Source organism: Trichosurus vulpecula, chromosome 6 (genome assembly GCF_011100635.1).
Source record: "Trichosurus vulpecula isolate mTriVul1 chromosome 6, mTriVul1.pri, whole genome shotgun sequence".
Classification (NCBI taxonomy): domain Eukaryota; kingdom Metazoa; phylum Chordata; class Mammalia; order Diprotodontia; family Phalangeridae; genus Trichosurus; species Trichosurus vulpecula.
Window position 1 is genome coordinate 202,572,502 of NC_050578.1, and position 19,749 is coordinate 202,592,250.

General features: G+C 39.8%; 1 protein-coding gene across 1 annotated transcript in view; it reads right to left on the reverse strand.

Moving 5' to 3' along the window:
• C6H4orf50 (chromosome 6 C4orf50 homolog) overlaps positions 1-19,749 on the reverse strand; it is a 132,441-nt gene that overhangs the window by 77,465 nt on the left and 35,227 nt on the right. The window contains exons 8-10 of the mRNA XM_036765076.1: positions 11,158-11,331; positions 10,366-10,422; positions 5,952-6,134 (exon numbers count right to left, since the gene is read on the reverse strand). Coding sequence (XP_036620971.1) covers positions 5,952-6,134; positions 10,366-10,422; positions 11,158-11,331 — 414 coding nt within the window. The remainder of the gene's footprint in view (positions 1-5,951; positions 6,135-10,365; positions 10,423-11,157; positions 11,332-19,749) is intronic.

Sequence of the window (19,749 nt, forward strand, 5' to 3'; positions counted from 1 at the left end):
ATACACAAATTTATGAAATATATTCAAATATAGAATATATACACATACATAAAATAGAATATTAGAATATATACATATAGAAAATATACCAAAACTATAACATATATTAGAATATAGAACACATATACACATACAAAAATAGAATACTAGGACACATATAGATATAGAAAATATACATAAATATATAAAATATATTACAATTTGGAATGTATATGTAAATGGAATATTAGAATATAGAATATATACACACATATATAAAATGAAATATAGAATGAAAGCAAAAGGAGGTGGCAGGATCAAAGAATGGTTTTCTTTAAGGAGAGAGAAGTGTGTTTTTAGGCAGTGGGAATCTCAATTAGGTAAGAGGGAATGAAGGTGTGATTTTCTGGGGGTGAAGGGAAAAGGTGAGATCAAGCACACAAGTAAAGGGGTTGCCCTCAGAAAGGAGAAGGCACACATCACTGTCAGACCCTGGAGTAGAAGAGCAGTGAGTAGGGGGTTGATAGAAAGGGGTGTTGAGGTACAGAATAGGAGAGTACAGGAAGTTCACAATGTTGATGAAGCTTTATTTTGTGCTGCCTCAGACACTGAACAACTGTGAGTAATATGGGTTCTGTATTTCTTTTCTATTTGCATCTCTGTTGCTTTTGCATATAGTAAACACTTTAAAAATGCCTTTTTACTCATTCATTCATCTATGTCAACACCTGAACACAGGTCAGTTGCCTGGGTCCAAGTCTAGGATTCCCTAATTATTTTGGACGGATTCTGTAGTCTGCCCTCTGATCTCTGCCAGGCATCTCCCACACACCTGGCCAGGGTGGCAAAAGACCATGAAACCCCCTGGACAAAGAAACTCAAGCACCCATCCTCTTAACAATGGGTCAATAACATAAAGGGAGGCTAACCCATTTATGTGGCATGACATAAAGGGAGTGTGGCCTATACAAGACTCATTCTTTTCTTCTATGTGATTTTTACTTCATCTCTTGACAGGCAGAATTACACTCATAAGGCCATTAGTAGCTTGGTTACTGCCAACAAGGCAGCCCTCCAGGACACAGAGCCAGAGTCAAAATGCCTCCGTCAGGAATTTCATCTGTGTCCTTTGCAGCTCAACACTACTTAGCGTCTATAAAACATTGTGCTTTGGACTCCGTGAAGTAGTTTGGCTGCCAAGAGTTAAAATACAACCATCATAGTAAAGTAGGGAAAAAAAAACCTTCGCAAGTACTGCTGCCACTGTCCCAGCACAGATTCTTACACAAAGTAGGTATTTAATAAACAACAGGCCCTATTTCCTTAGCATTTGAAGGTTTGCAGATTGCTTTCTTTAAAACAACCCTGTGGGGAAGGTAATGCAAGGATTATGATTCCCATTTTATAGATGTAAAAGTGGGGGCCAGGGAGAATCATGTTAGGCCTTTCTAATTCCATATTTGGCCTCCTTTTTACTATACTCCTCCACCATACCCCTCCCAAAGTTCTTTGAATAGAATGTCTTGATGTTTATTTTGTTATTTAATACACCTGCTCACTGGCCTGGGAATTGTGAGTTTTAGTTTTGGCTCTTCCACTGATTCTCTGTGAAAGAGACATTAGAAGACATCCAGGCTAAGTCCTTATTTTATAGATAAATGCAGACTCAGCAGGGGTCCAGACTCCAGCAGTAAGGGGCAGAACCAGGATTTGAACCCAGGTTGTTTGACTTAAAATTCAGTGCTCTTTCCACTATTTTAGGTGGCATGTAGCTGAAGACAAAGCCCAGAATAATTGGTGCTGGAAGAGGAGGGAGTTGAGGGGGAGGAATAATTAACTTCTCCACAAACAGGAAAAGGGAGACACAGAGGGATAGACACACCTCAACAACTTCACAGTTTGGCTGGGACTGGTTCTGAATAGGATAACTCACTTTGCTAAATTCTTTATAATTTTCTTCCTCATCAGAATGTATAAAGCAGCCTGGTCCAGTGGAAAGCATCCTCAACTTGAAGGCTGAGGCTCTGTCATCAAATCTCATTTTTGCCATTCACTACTTGAGTGACCTTGAACAAGTAACATGCCCTCCCTGGGCTTCAGATTGCTCATTTGCAAAATGAGGTGATTGGATTAGATGACCCCTGGGGTCCCTTTCATCTCTAAATCTATGATCCTATGACCAGTTCATTTTTGTTTCTGTATTTCCAGCATGTAGCACCATGCTTTGCACATTTAGGAGAGGAAGGAATGAGGGGAGAAGGGATCCAGATTGTTAATTTTATTGGTATAGAAGAATCCCCACTTGGAAATTTAGTATACACATCCAGATCATTATTGTCATTCAGCTATGTCTGACTCTTTGTGACCCCATTTGGGGTTTTCTTGGCAAAGATACTGGAGTGGTTTGCCATTTCCATTTCCAGTTCATTTTACAGATGAGGAAACTGAGGCAAACAGGGTGAAATGACTTGCCCAGAATTACACAGCTAGCAAGTTTATGAGACTGAATTTGATCTCAGGAAGATGGCACTCTATCCACTACATTGCCTAGCTATCCCACATGCAGATCCTCAACTTTCAAAAATGAAGACTTGTCTTAAGGCAGCTAGAGAAGCTAAGTGACCTGCTCTGGGCCATACAGCTAGAATGAGTCACAGGCATGATGTGCACTTAGGTCTTTCTAGCTCCAAGGACAATTCCCTATCCTCTATAAGAGGCCATGCTGCCTGTCACTGTGCACATGGTAGAAGCTAAATAAATGCTTGTTGAATGAATGAACAAAAACAAACTAACCTAGATGTTCTCAGTTAGAATATGGGGTGTGAGTCTTGCCACATTGCAAGGCACAGAAAGACCTCTGCAAGAGAACTTTCTTGGTGTAACACTTCAGAGGAACTCCAGAGCAACGATGTTTGGATCCAACTAACCATTAATCATAGGGTTATAGAGGAGCCGACAACATCCATGTAATTGGAAAGGATGTAATATGTAACCAAGGGACTGTAAGAACAAAGAGGGACTTTAAAATATAGACTATATATTGTCAAAACCTTAAAGAATTCTAGAATATAGAATATTAGAGCTGGAAGGAATCTTGGATAATCAATGGAATCTTGGCATTTCACATATGGGGAAACAGAGAACCGGAGAGGAAGGAAGGAAGGAAGAAAAGAAAGAAGGAAGAAAAGAAAGAAGAAAGAGATGGAGGGAGTGAAAGGAGAAAGGGAGAAAAGGAGGAAGAGGGGGAGGAGGGGTAAAAAAGTATACTTTTTAAAAGGCTAAAATCATCATTTCTACATAAAACCAGTAAATACTTTATATTAGCAATATGATTCAGGGATCTCTAAAGTCATTCCTAGCTGCAAATCCTATGATTCTATGAAATTTAGGAACCATATCTCATGTATTTCTGTATCTCCCACAGCACCTGACTCTGTGACCTACATATAATAGGCTTTGAAGAAATACTTACTTAGAGAATCATACAAAATTAGAACTGGAAGGTACCACAGAAATCATGTTAGATATGAAGAATCTAAGGCCATACAACAAAGTTAGTGACAGAGTTGGTACTAGAATCCAAGTCTTCAGACTCCAGACTGGTTGTCTTTCCTTCAAACTCTGACATTACAAGAATCCACTCTCACTCATTGTTGCCTCACATTTTCCCATAGGTATGATCTTACCTCTCCAAAAAGACTACATGCTTCTATAGGTGAGAGTTTCTACATTATTCTACTATAGGCCATAGACCATTACCCTAAACTCTGGCTTTAATATGTTGTTAAGTTAAACCTTAGGTAGTTTTCAAGAATCATTGTTTGGGAATCATGCCTCCATCCTCCCCCACCAAGTACGTTCCCCACTCCAGGACCTCAGAATTTGTCTCCTTCTGTCCCCATCCATCCAAGGACTTATAGTTAAGGTCTTTATAGAGCAGGGATTCTTTAATTTCAGGGGATTCATGCCCAGGAGGGAAAAATTAAATCTTTCTTTCCAATATAATTGCTTTCTTTGGTATCTTATGTAGCTCATTTTATGCATTTAAATGGGCAGCTAGGTGGTGTGGTAGATAGAGTGCCAGGCTTGCAGTCAGGAAGACCTTTGCTCAAATCCAGCCTCAGACATTTACTAGCTTTGTGACCCTGGGCAAGTCACTTAACCCTATTTGCCTCAGTTTCCTCATCTGTAAAATGAACTGGAGAAGGAAATGGAAAGCCACACTAGTATCTTTGCCTGGAAAACCCAAAATGGGATAACAGAGTTGGACATGACTGAAATGACTCGACAGCAACAACAACAACCACATCCGGCATTTAAAAACATTCTAATGAAGGGGTCCACAGGCTTTACCAAATTGCCAAAAGGGTCCATCTCTCTCTCTCTCTCTCACACACACACACACACACACACACATACACACACACACACAGGCATGCAGTACCAAAAGCTCTGCTATGAAAGTAGATAAAAGGGGCCTCTCAAATGCCATTGCAAGCACTCAAATTTGCATTCAATCTGCATATATACATTGTGGGAATAGGGGTTGTTGTTTGTTCTATCCCACAAAAAGACTGCAAAAATAGATAGATAGACAGACAAACAGAAAGACAAACAGAAAGACAGACAGGTAGACGATAGACAGATGGATGGATGGATGGACAAATAGATGGATAGATGGATGGATAAAATGCACCACAAAGGAATCATGGCAGATGAGAAACAATCAAGGTAACTCTCCATCCCTCTCTGGTGAGTGTCATCCTACCTCCCTGGGGCCATAAAGTCCTCCAGAGTCATCTCATGATTGAAACTTCCCAGGAAAGAAATCATATTGGAGTTGCTAGAGTTAGCCCTTTTTCCTTAGGATCTGGACAGCCCAAATAACTCACTGAAGTAATCAAGTGAAAGTTCTGGTTGCTCACATGCAATGTGGTTCCAGCTATTGGGGACATGTGCTTCCTCCTTCCGAGCCTAGCACAGTGTTGAGCCCATGGTAAGTGCTCATTCTGTTGAAAGTATATGGAAACACTGCAAGTCCAGAGCTCACATTCAAAATAACTCAACTCAGTAAACATTTTAAGCATCTATAAATGTTCAAAGACATGTTAAGTGCTAGGGAAATGATATACGATATAATGGAATAAAATAGATACAATACAAAGCCTGCTCTCAAGAAGCTTGCATTCTAATTAGAGATTGTGGAGGTTGTTTAGTGCAAAAGAAAGATCCAAGATGGCAAAGGCTGCTTTCAATTATGGGTGGGGAGAGGTAAAATCATGGAAGTATTAATAGAAGATCAATCTGAATTGATCCTAGAAGGAAGGGGAGGATTTAATAAGTGGAGAATGGAGAGGAGTAAGAAAATGGAGGTGGAGTTTTATCAGGCAGAAATTGAGGAGGAGGAGGAGGGGAGTCTACTATAAGTTATTGGGGATAGTATAAGCAAAGCTCAGATATGGAAAGTGAGGATGGGTTGGGGACAAGTGAGGGTAGGGAGATAGGCCATGGAGAGAAGTACAGTTATCTCAGAAGATAAAATTAATACAGAAATAGAATGAAAGATGGCTACAAAGGTAGATTAGAGCCAGACTGTGGAGAGCTTCAAATGAAAGGATGAAGAGTATACATTGCCTTTAGTGGATAATGGGGAAGCCACTGGAGATGTACCAGATAACACAGCTAGTAAAAGGCTGACTAATTAAATGGGGAAAATGTTGTAAAAACATCCATTCATATATGGACCAGTATGAAGGGGCATCAGTTGAGGAACAAGGCAAAGACAACAGGGTACAGACAAAGCTATTAAATATTTTCAGAAATTAATATTAGAAATAAATGTGAAGTTTGGGCAAAGGCACCTCGGCTGGCAAGAGTTTTTCAATTTGGATGAAGGACCAAGCATATAGAGGGATGCAGTGGAAGGTATGGCTGGAAATATCATTGAGACAGATGGAGTCAATAGCATTTACCTCTCTGGGGTCAGAAGACATGAAGGTAGATGCATAAGTGGCCACAGCAACATCATCCACCAAAGCCCTTGCTGCCTGTGAGAGCTGCAGGTTCTCAATCCCATGTCTGTGCAGTTCCTGTACCAGCTGGGTGACCAAGTTGTTTCTGTCCCGACATTTCTGAACCAGAGAAGCCACTTTTGCCTACAAGGACGAAAACAACAAAGGATCCCAAGTGGCTACTCAAGGCTCTCATCAAAGGTCTATGAGTCTGGGGGCAAGAGAATTCATTGCCGTATCTGAGAAAAGGTCTAATTCATCTTCACACTAAGGTTTCATATATTACATAATAATGTACCTGGTTTAGTGGATAGAATGTTGGACTTGCAATCATGAGACCTGAGTTTTAATCATGCCTTAATCATTTATCCCCATGTAATCAAGAAACAATCACTTAACCTCAGTTTCCTCATCTGTAAAAAATGAGTATAACTGTACTTGTACTGCCTTCTTTATAGGTTAGTTATGAATAAGGAACTTTGCAACTTTTTAAATGCTATAGAATTGTGAGATTATTATCAGGTAATATTTGTGTATTCACATCCTCTATCCCCTTTTCTACTATTTCACCCCCATCACTGCAGAATGGTAATAGGTCCCTTAGGACTGAGGGCCATGTTGTATTTTTCTTTGTTTCGTGGGTTGCCATGGCCAAAGGATTCATCACCAGGAGGCCAGCCTTATGATAATAAGCTTTCCTACACTTAGCTGGACTGGTCCTTGGAAAGCAGATTCTGTCTTTTGCCAGGACCATATGTTGTTATATGTCCATGAGTCATGGCACACTGGAGTGTCTAAAGATTTTAAAATGAGTGTAATGGAGAAGGCAGAAGAGAAAGGCATATGGTGAATATAATTAGGTTGTAACACATAATAAATATGGAACTTTAAAGATTATCTAAAGGATGATACCAACAAAATGTGTAATTACAAAAGAATATGGAACTAGTAATACAAGAGAGCAAAGCGAAAATAGACCGTGTGCTCCACCAATAAACGTGTGATAGCAAGAGAAAGTGAGGAAGGCTCCCAAGCATGTTGAGTAGATAGACCTTCTGAGGCAAACCAATGGGAAGGTATGGACAGGAGTCAGTCACCAAGGATGGGGATGGCTGGGTTGTGATCTGCATCTTTGGAGAGAGCATACACACTGGTACCATCCTGAGTCCAGTTGAGTTTGGGAGAAATGATCTGTATTAGAACAAGGAAGTAGAGATGAGGGATGAGAAGGGAAAGCAGGCGTGGAAGATAGAGAGTGAAAAGGCACAGATTTTGGAGGTGGAGATCACTGCTTTACCTCCTCACCCTCATCTCTATTTCCTGGCTTCCCCAACTTCTTCCAAAATTCAGCTCAAATCCCACCTTTTGTAAGAGGCCTTTCTGGGTACTTCCCCCTCTTCTCCACATAATGCCTTTCTCTGAGACTATCTTCCATTTATGTTGTATGTATCTTGTTATTTACATGTTATTTGTTTATTAATTATTTACATGTTATTAGATCATGGGATCCTTGAAGGAAAAGGCTGTTTTTGCTTTATTGTGTATCCCCAATAGTTAGCAGAGTATCTCTTAATACTTACTAAATTGTTTGTTGACTAACTGTACCACAATAATGGAACTGGAGATTAGAAGCCCAGGTATAAGCTTGATTGACTATGTATGGGCTCCCTCTAATGGCAATCTAAGAGTTAGCAGAAATAGTCATGGCATGTGTGTGACTAATAACATAAAGCAGCCAACATCTCATAGAATCACATTCCTAGAAAGAGGCCTCAGCGGCCATGTAATATTCCCTAAAATACAAGCCCCCTTCACTGGCATGAGATTGTTCAGCCTCTGTTTAAAGACCTCTAGTCATGGAAAACTCACCACCTCTAGAGGCAGCCCATTCTGCTTCTGGACAAATCCAATCACTAGGAAGTGATAAAATGAATTGTACAAAAGAGGCTTGTGTTAGGTCAAAGTATGGAGTAAGTGAAGGGGTATTAACAGTGCATCTGTTACCTCTCTTCCCATGCATCTATTGACCCCAGAACCTTCACTGTATGGCCACACTAGGTGAGGCCAGCATCTCGTGCCTTGACCTGCCTTTGTTTCCTTCCTTCATCGCAATGCACCCCTTCTAGATTGTTTCCTATTGGGACTTTACTCTCCATTTGTGACAGCAGGGTGGTATATACAGAGAAATCAATTTCTGGGGAAAAAATTGCTTAGTTACCTAATAGGTCTTACTCTACCTTGATAATGAGGCCTTAACTTTTAAATAATCAGAGAGGCAGAATAGCATTACAGAGGAGGGGGAAAGAGAAAAACACACTGGATGATATCAAGTGACGAGGGTTCCAACTCTTCCTCCGCCATTAATTAGCTGTTTGACCTTGGTCAAGAGATTTGACCTCTTTGAAACCCAAGTTTGTCCTTTATAAAAAAGAGGAAAAGATGAAATACTGTCACAGATTTCTTCCAGCACTATATGCTGTGAACTTAAATATATAGGGGGATATTAGGAAGCAGAAATGGGAAGATAGCATTGGTCAATACCAGTTCCTAAAATCCTACCACATTAGGGCCTCTTTTACCGCTCCTCGAATGATGGCTCACTTAAAAGCACTTTAAATACATTATATCACTTGATCCTTAAAAACAACCATGTGGCCAGGGATTATTATTTCCATTTTACAGACAAGAAAATTGAGACTCAGAGAAGTCAAGTGATTTCCTTGATGCCATACGGCCAGTACCTAGAAAAGGAAATTTTGGAAACCAAATCTCCTGATGTCACCATGGTAAAGGAAAAGAATACTGGATTTGGAGTCAGAAAGATATGATTTGGAGTCATAGCTCTACAACGTGCCAACTGTTGGTCAGTCATTTAAACTTCTGCCCTGATTTTCAATTTCCTCATCTATAAAATTAGGGTCTACTAATTACTTACAAGTAAATAATAGTTAGGGCAGCTAGGTAGCACAGTGGCTACATCTCCAGGCTTGGAGTCAGGAAAACCTGAGTTCAAATCCAACCTCAGACACATACTAGCTGTGTGACCCTGGGCAAGTCACTTAACCCTGTTTGCCTCAGCTTCCTCATCTGTAAAATGAGCTGGAGAAGGAAATGGCAAACCACTCCAGTATCTTTGCCAAGAAAACCCCAACTGGGTCATGCAGAGTCAAACACAACGGAAATGACTGAACAACAAGGTTATATTTGCATCACCTCGAAGCATTTTTATGAGGAACAAACAAGAATATACATAAAAACCTTTGCAAATCATAAATTGTCATATAAAGGTCAGCTCCTAGTTTTAGTCATGGGATTAAAATAATCTCAAACTTGGACATGAAAGTGACTTTAGAGATCTATCGAAGGATTTTACAAATGGAGAAACCAAGCCCCCAGAAATGTTTTGTGGCTCAACCAAGGCTAAATAGAGAGTAAGTGACAGAGCCAGAATTTGAAACTAGCTCACAAGATCAGCAGTTGAGAGCTGGCGATGATCTTAAACGCTGCCTACTCCAACCTTCTCATTTTTTGATGAAGAAACTAAGTTTCACAGAGTTTTAAGTTACTTACCAAGATGATGCAGATAATGTGTCAAAGGTAGGATTTGAACACAGGTTCTCTGACCCTAAGTCCTTCCCATGAACTACACTGCTTCCTCTTTACATCTAGCCATCTAACATTTTCCTCTTATGCCTTATTACCAATTATTTAATTAATCAGTTAATAAGCATTTATTAAGAACCTACCATGTGGCAGACACTGTGACAGGCACAGGTAACAGAATGACAAAAACAAAACAGCGCCTGCTTTCAAACATGAAGGTGATGTTTTGAGAGCTCTCAAAGGCTGTGCCAATGCAGCCCAAACTCTGGCAGCTCCTAGGAAATTGGCCTGGTAACAAACCATGTGCCTGGCATCTATGGGCCAGCCTGGTCAAGTGTAAGGATGTTGGGCATGCACAAAGAGGGCCAGAAGGAGATTTTTTTCAGCCATAGCTTCTTGGGAAGACAATTTACCAAGGCCTTGCAGGGGCTGTAACATGCATCAGTGATGAATATGCCCTCAAGAAGAAGATTACATATGCCTCATAGATGATATGAACCCCATTCCATTGCCTCTTTTTATCAGAGGTCAGTCGGAGGAGGCAGGGGAGTAGTGAAAGGTAAATGATCACACCATATCTAATGACTTCATATGATGGCTGGAGTCCTTGGATTCCAATGATTATAGTTCTCCACCTTATACATGAGAAGAGTGTGCTATATATGTGTCAGACCAGAGAAAGAGTAGGGGACCAACCTTCATTTAAAGTGTCCAATGGTAATCCAATTATAAGTGCAGTTAGTCAAGACCAGACCAATCACAGACTGATTACCTTGAGAGGTGTCACAGCCAAGTTCACTTCATTTTTCCTCCTTCTGAGCTCTTCAATCTGAAATGGAGCCAAGGCATGGATTATTTTGATTATTCCAAAAGCAACATAGAACCATAAAAGGTAACCTCTGGGCCAATTGAGTACAAGTGGAATGAAGTTTTTTTTTTCATCTGGAGCAAAAATAGTTGGGATGGTGGAATAGGTAACCAGGGGTAAAATTGGGCTGGAAGGAAAGTGGTGCCAAACCTAGCCTCTGTGAGAATTCGGAGGGAGGTAGCCCTGGGATAAAGATGTCACAGCAGTGGGATTGTGGGGGTGGTGGCAACAGCCTACAATGGCACGGGCTCGTGGAGGGCTGCATGGGGTGGTGCCTGGACGGTGATCACCACAGGGAAGGAGTGTTGGCACCCAGGACAAATCCTCATTCTCCCCCTGATAGTAATGGTTCTACTTCCAAGGGAGGAGTACACGGCCTGCAGCCCCAGACAGCTTTCATGGACATCCTACAAACAGAAAGTACCTGGTTCCCAGAACAGGGACATTTACTCCCTGAGCAGCTGGGGATGGAATTCAAAGGGCAAATCATTTCACTCTCTGGGCCTTAGTTTCCTAACCTATGAAATGAGAGTTTTGGACTAAGTGATTTCTAAAATATGTCTTGACTATCATTCTTTAAGCCTAACATTCTTTATGTTTTAAGGTCTCTTCAAGCTCAAAATCTATGATATTCTCTGCCCCAGATTTCTCCTGGAGGACTAACAATCTTTAACAAAGGGCCAGAAACAACAGTACCTTTTCTCTCAGCTGGCCCTGAAGGTACCGAGTTTCACTTTGAGATGCCTGAAGTTCATTGTATAAGGCAGCCTGATCTCTGAGCTGGGACCTCAGGGTTAATACCTGGTGGTGTAGGAGCTTACTGCTGGTCTTGGATTCTTCTTCTGGAGTGATGTTCTCGAAATCCTGGTGCTATAGAGATGATGTAATTAAATAGTATTAATAGATAACAATGATAATAAAGGAGGAGATAAGAATTTCTGAAGAACCTACTATGTGCCAGGTACTGTGTTAAGCACTTCACAGTTACTGTCTTATTTGATCTTCAACAACCCTGTGAGATAGGCGCTATTATTATCTCTATTTCACAGTTGAGGAAACTGAGGCAAATGGAGATTAAGTAACTTGTTCAGAATCACATAGTGTCTGAGGCTGGGTTTGAACGTGACCTAGAAATCTAACAAATTACTTCCTGTTTTCAAATACCAAACACTATTTAAGTTATAATAATACAATAGTAAAAACTATTATTAACTTTTAAATCAAACATCAAATCATCACAGATTAGCATAGATCAGGAAGGGGTTTGGGGAAAAAGATCATGCAATCCAAAGGCTGGCAAACTATGACCCATGCGTCTAATCCAGCCCGCTGACTGTTTTCGTGTGGCTCAGGAGCTTAGAATGTTTTTATATCTTATACCATGTTTTACTGGATGCCTGATTAATCAAATCCTTTGTTTTACAGATGATGAAATTGTGACATAGAGAAGAGGAATGTGTGGTCTAAGATCCTCCAGCCTCAAACAGGCTGGTTGCAGATGTTAGAGAGGGAATTCCTACCTTAGCTATGTCTTGGACTAGTGACCTCTGAGGTTTCTTCCAAATCCAAATTTACAAGACCCCATGGAAGCTTTGGATAGCAACTCCAATCCCAAATGAAATGATTTCAGAAGTGATCAGTATAGAAGAGGCTTCTTATAAATATGATTTTTTTATTAATAGGAATAATAATAGCTCATATTAAAACAGGGTCTTGAAAATGCTTAGGGCCATTTTAAGCTTCAGTAAAGCTAGATGGTGCAGTAGATAGAGTGCTGGGTCTGGAGTCAGGAAGACTTGTATTCCTGAGTTCAAATCTGTCCTCAGACACTTACTGCGTGACCCTGGGCAAGCCACTTAATCCTGTTTGCCTCACATTCCTCATCTGTAAAAGGAACTGGAGAAGGAAATGGCAAACCACTCCAGTCTTTGCCAAGAAAATCCCAAATGGAGTTATGAAGAATCAGACGTGACTGAAATGACTGAACCACAAAGCTTAAAACAGCATTAGGACTTTTGAGACACCCTGTATATCACTTTGCAAAGCACAAAACAGTGATGTAGGTAGTGTATCTCTATCTCCATTTTACTAAGGAGGAATATAAGGTTAAATCAGTGGTGCACAATCATTTGCTCATAGCTAATCAATGTCCTAGCTAGGAACCTTTGCCCCAACCTAAGTCCACAAATCAATCACTATCAAATAGCATAATCTTTTCACTTTACTCCCCTGCCCCCCCACCCACATGCAGAGGTAATCTCTAAATGTATACTTTCTCTTGAAATAGGCTACCTACCTCCAGAAGATTAATCCACTCCCCAAGGACAGCCTAGTCATCATTTAGCAAATTACTTAATCCAATTCACCCTCTAAACTCCTTGAAACCATTACCAAGCCCCTTCCCAACTAGGACAGGCTTTATTAAAGGGCCTTCAAGGAAGGAATGAGAGTATAACTGAAAGAAGGCTATGCTTGGAAGTGAAAGAACTGTCTGGCCAGAAACACTGAGGGTCTTCCCCTCCAAGTCCAATTTTTTTTTTGAGTAGGCAAACTAGGCCATTTTTTGCCTCATTTCTTACCTAGCCTTAAACCACTAAATGAGTGTTGCCTCAAACAAACTGAGACCTGGGAAAGACCTTAGATTAAAAAGGCCAAGGTCTCCAACTGCATCTGGTGTCATCTCTAGTTATTCTGATCTATATCTTGCCACTGTATTCAGAAGACCCTGGAGGAGAGAGTGAGGCTGATGACTTTGCACAACTCTGTCTCACTTAAATCCAATTCACTTGCAACTCAAGACATCACCCTCCTGATGTCATTGGTCCTTTTCAAGAACAAGGGACAAACAACAACATCTGTGGGCAAATAACCTGAACTCCATCTTGTTGATTACCCCAGAAATCAGGACATGATAGAGAGACACATCAAACCTGACAATCACTGCCCATTGCATTCAATGAGAAAGGATACCTCCACAAGCCCCTTAAAATCACTACCAGTGACTAAGAAGACCCGAGAACAAAATGAAGACCTTATGGGCAATTTTAGTGTTTTCATTACTGCTATTGACTGGGGGTAGGGAATTTGGAAGAGGAAAGCAGATTTGGAAAATGTAGATCTAATGAGGACTAGTAAAATGCATTTGCCTGAAGTTTTAATCAATATGTTTTGAATTGAAATTGGAGGAGAAGGAAGAAAACTGCCCACGTGTTTATGCCTTGAAATCTCTGCAGACTTTTCCTGTGCTCCAGTGAAGTCTTCTGTGGGGCTAAGTTACAGATCACACACCACCGAGCTGCTATGGGCCTCTAGGAACCTTTCCAGTTCCTTGAAGTGATGCTAAACATTCACTTTCCAATTGAACCCTCTTTTGACTTCCTTATATCACCTCCTGGCTGAGAGAAGTTATCTGTGGCCCTCCTGATTCTGAGCAGGGAAGAACGGGTGCAGAGGGAGAGGTAAACCACATCAGTGCAACAAAGGGAAATTCACTACGTGAAAGAAATTATAAAGAGCAAAGTTGACCAGAAATGCCTCTGGAGGTAGTGAGCTCCCTGTCAGTAGAAATGTTCAAACAGAACCTTCATGGACATTTGTTATATATGCTGGAGAAGAAACATACTGGGTGGTAGACCTACATGTCAAAGGGTCTATGATGTCATGACTGAGGGCTAAAGAATCACGGGATCATAGATTTAGGACTACAGAGGCCATCAAGTCAAATGATATTATTTTCCAGGTGAGGAAACTGACAACCAGAGATGTAGAGTGAATTAACCAAAGCCACACAGGCAGGAAATGGTAAAGCCAAAATTTGAACCCAGTCCCTTGACTCCAGATCCAGCACTTATTCCCCTGCACCAAGGTGCCTTCACAGAAAGGATTTGAAGAAGGGAATAAGCATTGATTAAATGCCTTCTATATTCCAGGCAAGGAGCTAAGTAAGCACTTCTAAAATATTATCTCATTTGATAATGAACATAGCATTCAGGAGGCCTAGCCACCTAACCTTACAGAGAAGAAAACTGGGGTTGATGGAGGTGAAGTAATTACCAAAGGTCTCAGAGTGAGTTAGTAACAGAAAGGAAACTAACACACAGGTGTCCTAAATCACTGTCCAATGTGCTGCCTACTATTGTAAACTATCCTAAGGGAAAAAAAAAACACTCAAGGAAAGAATGCTTAAGAAATTATTTCCCAATTTGATAAGCCATTGAGAACTCCGAGAGAAACTCAAGTGCCTTTGTCTGAAAGATGGCAGGGCGGTAAATGAAAATCAAGGGAAATTTTGGTGATTCCTAAGAAACTGAGAATATAATTTTCTCCCTCTTAGTTTAAGATAGAATATAAAATAAGCATATCATGAATTTTTTGTTACTTCATGAATATTATTAACAAGAAAATTCTGCCTATCCACATTTGGAAGACATGATGGTTATAATAATAAGACATTCATTTCTAGATCATCTAAGATTTCAATTTTCACCTGTCTTCCCTTGATGGAACAAAAGCTCTATACCAATGTGATTTATATTTTCTTTCTTTTTTAAAAAAGAAAATTATACAATTTAGGTAGAAGGCATTATTTTAAAGCCTTCTTTCTTCAGAGACAATTTCAATAAGGAACAAAAGGAAAATGTATCACACATTTTTATCATGTACAGCATGGAAATCAGGAGCTTTGATCACTTCCTAAAGAAAGTTATTGGAGGATCAGAACTGGTGAGAGATATTTTCACAAAAGTCTTCTGATGTGTCAGAAATGTTGTACTCAAAAGAATGTTGAATCTGGATAAAAGAGCCTTGGGTTCTATCCTCACTCTGCCAACAGCTAACTGTTTGAGTTTAAGGACAGAATCATCCTTTCTGAACCTCAGTCTATCCACATCGCTGTCACAAGGAAATGCTCAGTAAATCTTAGCATGGGATATGAATGTGAACTACTTTTACTATCATTGTGAACAAGCTGGATTAAATAATCTCTAAGGTCCATTCTGGCTCCAACATTCCATGGTAAATGGTCTAAGGTCCCTTCTAGCTCTGGCATTCTATGTTCTCTCTTCTTATGTCCCTCCAGCCCAGACATTACATACTCTCTGGTCTAACATCCCTTCTAACTCTAACATTCCAATGACATTCTATGTCATGCAGCTCTAACATTCTGTGGTTTTTGTTCTAAGATTCCATATAGCATTGACATTCTCTGTTTTATGTTCTAAGGCCCCCTTGGACTTTGACATCTTACAAATCTCAAAATTAAGGCAAAATAGGGGCCTTGCAGATGAGCACCTGAATCATTTTTTTCCTGAATATGAGTGAAACTTTGATATGGAAAAAGAGGAGACTTATAAATCAGAGAATGGTGGCTCCTTAGGTGGTCCGGAAATCAGTTTGGCTTGACATGCATAAACTCTCCTTGCAAAGGTGGATCTCTAAAGGTATATGGAATTTAATGTGGCATATAGTATGTACAAGTGTTAGCCATAGAAGGCTACAGCAACTCAGAGATAATCACTGCCTCAATCCAGGAACTGCTAGATAAACAGATCAGGGAGAGGATGGGTTAGAGGAAGAAAGGTGGTGTGGGAATATGCCTGTACCTGGATAATGGGATCATGATGTGAGTGTGTGACACATGTATGGGGATCTCTGCTTGTACCTATGTATGCAAATGTTCATTTAGGGAAAGAATAAAAAGATTTGTATTCAATTTCTGTCCCCATGTCCCAGCTGTCCACTCAACTACACATATTTCTAGTTAAAAAGAAAGTGTAGAGCTTAACACAAATTGCATGAAAAAATCATTTTGCTTTGGGATTTTGCAGTTTATTTGAAATTCGTATTGTGTAGGAGTTAGTTTTACCATCTGATCCCGGGCAAAGAACAGATGGATAAAATTAATGGATTCACAAAACCAATTTGCAAACCTGTCGGTGAATTTCATAAAATTGCTAACAACATCTATGTATTTCCATGGTATTTCCAACTTCTCTGCCCTACCTCCCACTTGGCAGAGACTGGATAAGGCTTCCTTATGCTGTTCCCACCAGAGAGAAACTGCTGCCCCCATTTCAGAGTGGGGATCTAGCAGAACTTTGACAAAGAGGCAGCTATAATATAGCAGAAAAAATAAGGGACATTGGGGATAGAGTAGAATTATTTTTTTTTTACAGAATTACTGAATTTTGGAGTTGGAAGGGACTTTAAGGGCCATCTGGTCCAACTTAGGCTGGAGCAAAAATATCCCTTCTATATCACTGAATCATAGATTTGGTGCCAGAAGGAGGTTGGAGGTCATCTTCTCCAAGCTCCTCATTTTATACATAAGGAAACTGACTCCCAGGAATGTTAGGTTATGCCCAATGTCACATAAGTATTAAGTGTCATAGGTGGGATTTGAATCTTTATGAGTTGACATTAAACCATTAATGATATCTTTTTTGGTTTAGAGGGACTTGGGTTCAAGCCTGAGTTCTGAGCATTTAGGGAATGTTCACCTTGACTTTCCATATCTTTGAAAAAAAATTGGTTAGTCAAATGTGGAAAAGTTTTATTACAAGTGTCTTATATAGGATAATGATAACGTTTAATGTTTTTAGGATTCATTAAGCTTTACAAAATGTTGTCCTCCAAACAACCCCATGGTATAGGGAATAAAAGTATTATTCTGATTTTACAGATGAGGGAATACTATTGGTTTTCGACTACAGGGCATCATCATGGTGCGAAGGAGACTGCCTCTAGGTTCGTTAAAGCTTCTACCAAGTTAGAAACACTTTGAGTATAGAATCATAGAATATTAGAGCTGCATGAGAATTTAAAGATCATCTAGTCCAACCTTATTTTATATATTTGTCATTGTGGTTGTTCAATAGTTTTCAGTCACGTCTGATTCTTTGCAATCCCATTTGGGAGCTTCTTGGCAAAAATACTACAGTGGTTTGTCATTTCCTTCTCCAACTCATTTTACAGATGAGGAAACTAAAGCTAAAAGCGTTAAGTGACTTGCCCACAGTCACACAGCTAGGAAGCATATGAGGACGGATTTGAAATTTAGGAAGATGAGTCTTTCTGTGTCTGGGCCTGGCACTCTATCCATTGGACCACCATGCTGCCCTACTATTTTATGGAAAAGGAAATTGAAACCCAAATAAGTTCAGTAACTTGCAGAAAGTCACAAGCCAGGGTTCAAATCTGGGTGTCCTGATTCCACATCCATTGATTTTGACACAACAGGTTACTTGTTACTTGTTATTTCAGGGAACAGGAAACCAGAGGAAGATGGTAAATGGCACAATATGTGGGCCACCTTATCAAAAACTTATGAAGAATTAAAGACTCCTGAAATGAAATGAGCCAACCCTGTCATTATTAAGTGGAGTAAAGTGAAAAGATCTCTGCATTTAGAGTCAGAGGACCTGGATTCAAGTCTGGATTCTACTGCTTACTTTATGTCTCTAAATCCTAGGGGCCTTTTCAGAAATTGTTCAAACTTTTATCAAATGGGACAGCCTACATCAAGGCTTGAGGCAAAGGACATTTGCATATGCATAATTTGATATCATTTTTGGTCATTTTAACTTCTGAATGTTAGTAGGATGTACATGGATAAGATGAGTAACATGGTTCAGTTGGCCCTAGGTTACATATAAATTGAGAGTCTAATTCTCTCCTTTTTGCAGGTATGCTTATAATATCTTCATTAAGTATCTTAAGGAGGTGGGGGAGGATCCAAACAGAATTTCATTTGTGTGGAAAACTCTCTCCACTAATTCAAATCAACACCTCTTTTGTAATTGATCACTGAAGCTGCACGGGGCACTTGGAAATTAAGTGTTACCCATGATTACATGGTTAATTATAGTTAGGACTTAAACTCAGATCTTTACTACAAGAGCATCCCTATTAAACTGAATCTTTTTAGGGTGTTTTTTAAGAACAATATCATCAAACTATAATAATCCAAATATAAAATCTAAATAATAAAATAAAATAGTCCAAAATCATCATATAGCATATAGAATTGCATTTTTTCTAGGCTAGAATCATCCATTCAATCAGTCACTCAGAAAATTTCATTAAATAGCTACTCAGGGCTACAGTATTGGACTAGGTGCTCAGTGAAGAAGCAAAGATTAACTATTTAATCGATAAGCATTTATTTTGTGCCTACTATATACCAGGAAAGGTGCTAGGCACTGGAGATGCAGACAAAATGAAAAAGTTGCTGCGCTCAAATAGTTTTAGATAAAGCACAGTCCCTGATGCTGACAGAGCTTACAGTTAAAAAAATGTAGGAATAAGGCACAAACACATGCTATTAAATAACATATATTAAAAAGGTGAAAATCAAAATGCTATGTGAGGCCTTACTAAATCTCACATTCTATTAATCAAAATTGTCTCTTTTCAGTGGGATTCAGCCAGCCTAGTGCCTTATGGTCCACTAATTGAAGATACTAGGGTTGCTAACTGGGAAGGAGGAGGGATGTCGGAGTCCCAAATGCCTTCTTATGGCAGTTAACGTGCATTGATTAAGCACTTACTATGTGTCTACTATGGTCTAGTTCATTTCTTAGCTGAGTTGTTTCCTAGCAAACTGATCTCATCTTTTCCAAGCTCAGCTATCCTTTTCCGATTTCTCTCTTTTTCTTCTTGTATAGCATATTTTTTATTATCGCATATTTTTTGAGCTCTGCTTAATTTGGTTTTGCTCTTTCTGCACATCAGAAATTAGCTGATGAGCCTGGTGGATACAAAGAAATGCAAGACGTAATTGCTGCACTCAAAATACTGTTCCTAAGGGGGAAGACAAAATGCAAATAACTATGCATATACAAGATATATATGCATATATATGCAGTGTAAATTGAAAATAATCTCAGAGGGAAGGGTTTGGAGGAAGGGGAAGAGAGAATAGAAAAGCCTTTCTGAAGAAGGTAGGATTTGAGCAGAATTTTGAAGGAAGACAGGGAAGTTAGGATTGGTTGCAGGTATGGGGAGCGTGGTATTTGCCTGTGCAAATTGAAGGAGGTGGGAAATGGAGTGTTATGTATTAGAAACAACAAGTAAGCCAGTGTAGGAGATCCCATAATGTACGAAGGTGAGTAATGTGTAAAGACTGGAAGGGTAGCATGGGACCAGATTGTAAAGGACTTTAAAAGCCAAACAGAGCATTTTATATTTGATCCTAGAGGTGATAGGAAGCCACTGGAGTATACTGAGGTGAAGTGGAGGAGTTGGCCTGATTATATTTTAGGAAGATCACTATAGAGGATGTAATAGACT